Source organism: Osmerus eperlanus, chromosome 24 (assembly GCF_963692335.1).
Source record: "Osmerus eperlanus chromosome 24, fOsmEpe2.1, whole genome shotgun sequence".
NCBI classification, from domain to species: domain Eukaryota; kingdom Metazoa; phylum Chordata; class Actinopteri; order Osmeriformes; family Osmeridae; genus Osmerus; species Osmerus eperlanus.
Genome location: NC_085041.1, coordinates 1748012 through 1750400, shown reverse-complemented (window position 1 = coordinate 1750400; position 2389 = coordinate 1748012). Strand labels below are relative to the sequence as shown.

General features: G+C 54.3%; 1 protein-coding gene across 1 annotated transcript in view; it reads left to right on the top strand.

Moving 5' to 3' along the window:
- The window catches only part of LOC134011075 (voltage-dependent R-type calcium channel subunit alpha-1E-like), a 25805-nt gene that overhangs the window by 15525 nt on the left and 7891 nt on the right, over window positions 1-2389 (top strand). Inside the window, 3 exon segments of the mRNA XM_062450514.1 lie at window positions 1072-1239; window positions 1903-2013; window positions 2196-2276. Of these exon segments, the coding sequence (XP_062306498.1) occupies window positions 1072-1239; window positions 1903-2013; window positions 2196-2276 (360 nt within the window).

The window sequence follows — 2389 nt, the reverse complement described above, 5'->3', positions numbered from 1 at the left end:
CAGCAGGACATGTGGGAATCCACACAATTATGGGAAGAGTGTCTGGCTTGTGGTTCCTCTCTCTCTCCTCTCTCTCTCTCTCTCTCTCTCTCTCTCTCTCTCTCTCTCTCTCTCTCTCTCTCTCTCTCTCTCTCTCTCTCTCTCTCTGTCTCTCTCTCTCTCGCCCTCTCTCTCTCTGTCTCTCTCTCTCTCGCCCCCTCTCTCTCTCTTGCCCCCTCTCTCTCTGTCTCTCCCTCTCTCTCTCTCTCTCTCTCTCGCCCCCTCTATCTCTCTCCCTCTCTGTCTATCTCTCTCTCTCTCTCTCTGTGTCTCTCTCTCTCTCTAACACCTCAGCTGGAACTGAAGACATATTGATTTATTCTCATCTCTTAAAACTTGGCAGTGGAAACAGTGCTGTTGTCAAAAAAGTGTTTAGTGCTTGGGCTTCTGTGTTCAGACACACTTGGAGAAAACCTTGTAGGTAGACAGTTGTTGTAGAGAAAACAGATCGAAGGCCTTTTGTCAGACTCGAAGAAGCGATTATCTGAAGCATAACAGATATATATTCTTCCTTTTGTTCTCTCTCCCTCTCCCCTCCCCCCTCCCCCTCTCTCCCTCTCCCTCTTCCCCCTCCCCCTACTCCCTCTCCTCTCCCTCTCCCCTCCCTCTCTCCCCCTCCCCCTCCCCCTCCCCCTCCCCCTCTCCCTCTCTCCCTCTCTCCCTCTCTCCCTCTCCCTCTCTCCCCCTCTCTCTCCCTCCCTCTCTCCCCTCCCCCTCCTCCCTCTCCCTTCTCCTCCCCCTCTCCCCCCTCCCCCTCCCCCTCCCACCTCTCCCTCTCTCCCTCTCTCCCTCTCCCTCTCTCCCCCCTCTCTCTCCCTCCCTCTCTCCCCCTCCCCCTCCCCCTCCCCTTCTCCCTCTCCCTCTCTCCCCCTCCCTCTCTCTCCTCTCTCCCTCTCTCCCCCTCCCTCTCTCCTCTCCCTCTCTCCCTCTCTCCCCCTCCCTCCTCTCCTCCCTCTCTCCCCCTCCCTCTCTCTCCCTCTCTCCCTCTCTCCCCCTCCCTCTCTCCCTCTCCCTCTCTCCCTCCCCCCCCAGCGTGCGTGTATAGACTTTGCCATCAGTGCCAAGCCCTGACCCTCCCCGCTACATGCCCCAGAACGGCACACCTTCCAGTACCGGCTCTGGCACTTTGTGGTTTCGTCTTCTTTCGAGTACACTGTACTGGCCATGATCGCCCTCAACACTGTGGTCCTGATGATGAAGGTGAGGGGGAGGAGGCAGGAGGGGAGGGGAGGAGGGGGGGAGGAGGGGGGGGGAGGAGGGGGAGGGAGGAGGGGGAGGAGGGGGGGGAGGAGGGGGGGAGGAGGGAGGGGGAGGAGGGGGAGAGGGGAGGTAGACATATGACATTTTCTGTCCTCAAAATGGTCTCGTCTTTTACCCCTTTCGTCCAGAACACTGGCTGATTCTCCGACCTGGCCTTTAGACAGCAGAGCCAGGAGACAGATGGATGGATGGGTGGGTGGGTGGGTGGGTGGAGAGGGGGTGGAGGGTTGGGGGTGGAGAGATGGTGACTCAGCGTTATTAAATATTGATCTGTATCCAGCGGCTAGTATTTAATATGACCCTCATTAGCGCTTTCCTCCTGCTGTCAGAGAATAGCTCTCTTTATAGCCTCTGGCCTAGCCAGTCATCTCCAGAAACCGATGGCACTGCCATCAGGACGCCATTTATATACAGGAAGTCTCATCTATATAACCGTCTATAAACAGGAAGTCCAACCATCATCTGATCCCACAGGTGTGTGAGTCAGCTAGTCCTCTTGCCGCCACCGCTTCACACTCCTACCCTTTACACAGCATGACAGCGTGACAGTCTTCTAAAAAGTAGTTCCGGTCATCCTGGTGTCGGTCTCTCCGTGTGTTGCAGTATTACTCCGCCCCTCCAGCGTACGAGGCGGTGCTGAAGCACCTGAACACGGCCTTTACCGTGCTGTTCTCTGTGGAGTGTGTCCTCAAGATCATGGCCTTTGGCTTCCTGGTGAGGAGAAGGGCTTAAAACCACCAAACTATTAATAATAATAATAATAACAGTAACAATTGGATGTGTGTGTGTTTGATTAGAATTAAATTCAAAATACTTGTTGATACTCTACATGAAGTTTGTGCAGTGCTGTGAAAGTCCACTGGCTAGCATGTGTGTGTGTGCGTTTTGTATCACAGAACTACTTTCGAGACACCTGGAACATATTTGACTTCATCACTGTTTTGGGCAGCATTACCGAGATAGTGGTGGACTTGCAGGTAAATCACGATATTCTCTTCACACAAGGTTGATAAACCAAATCTTCCAGCCTGTCTGGGTCCTGAGCCTGTCCTCTCTCTGTCCTCTCTCTGTCCTCTCTCTGTCCTGTGTC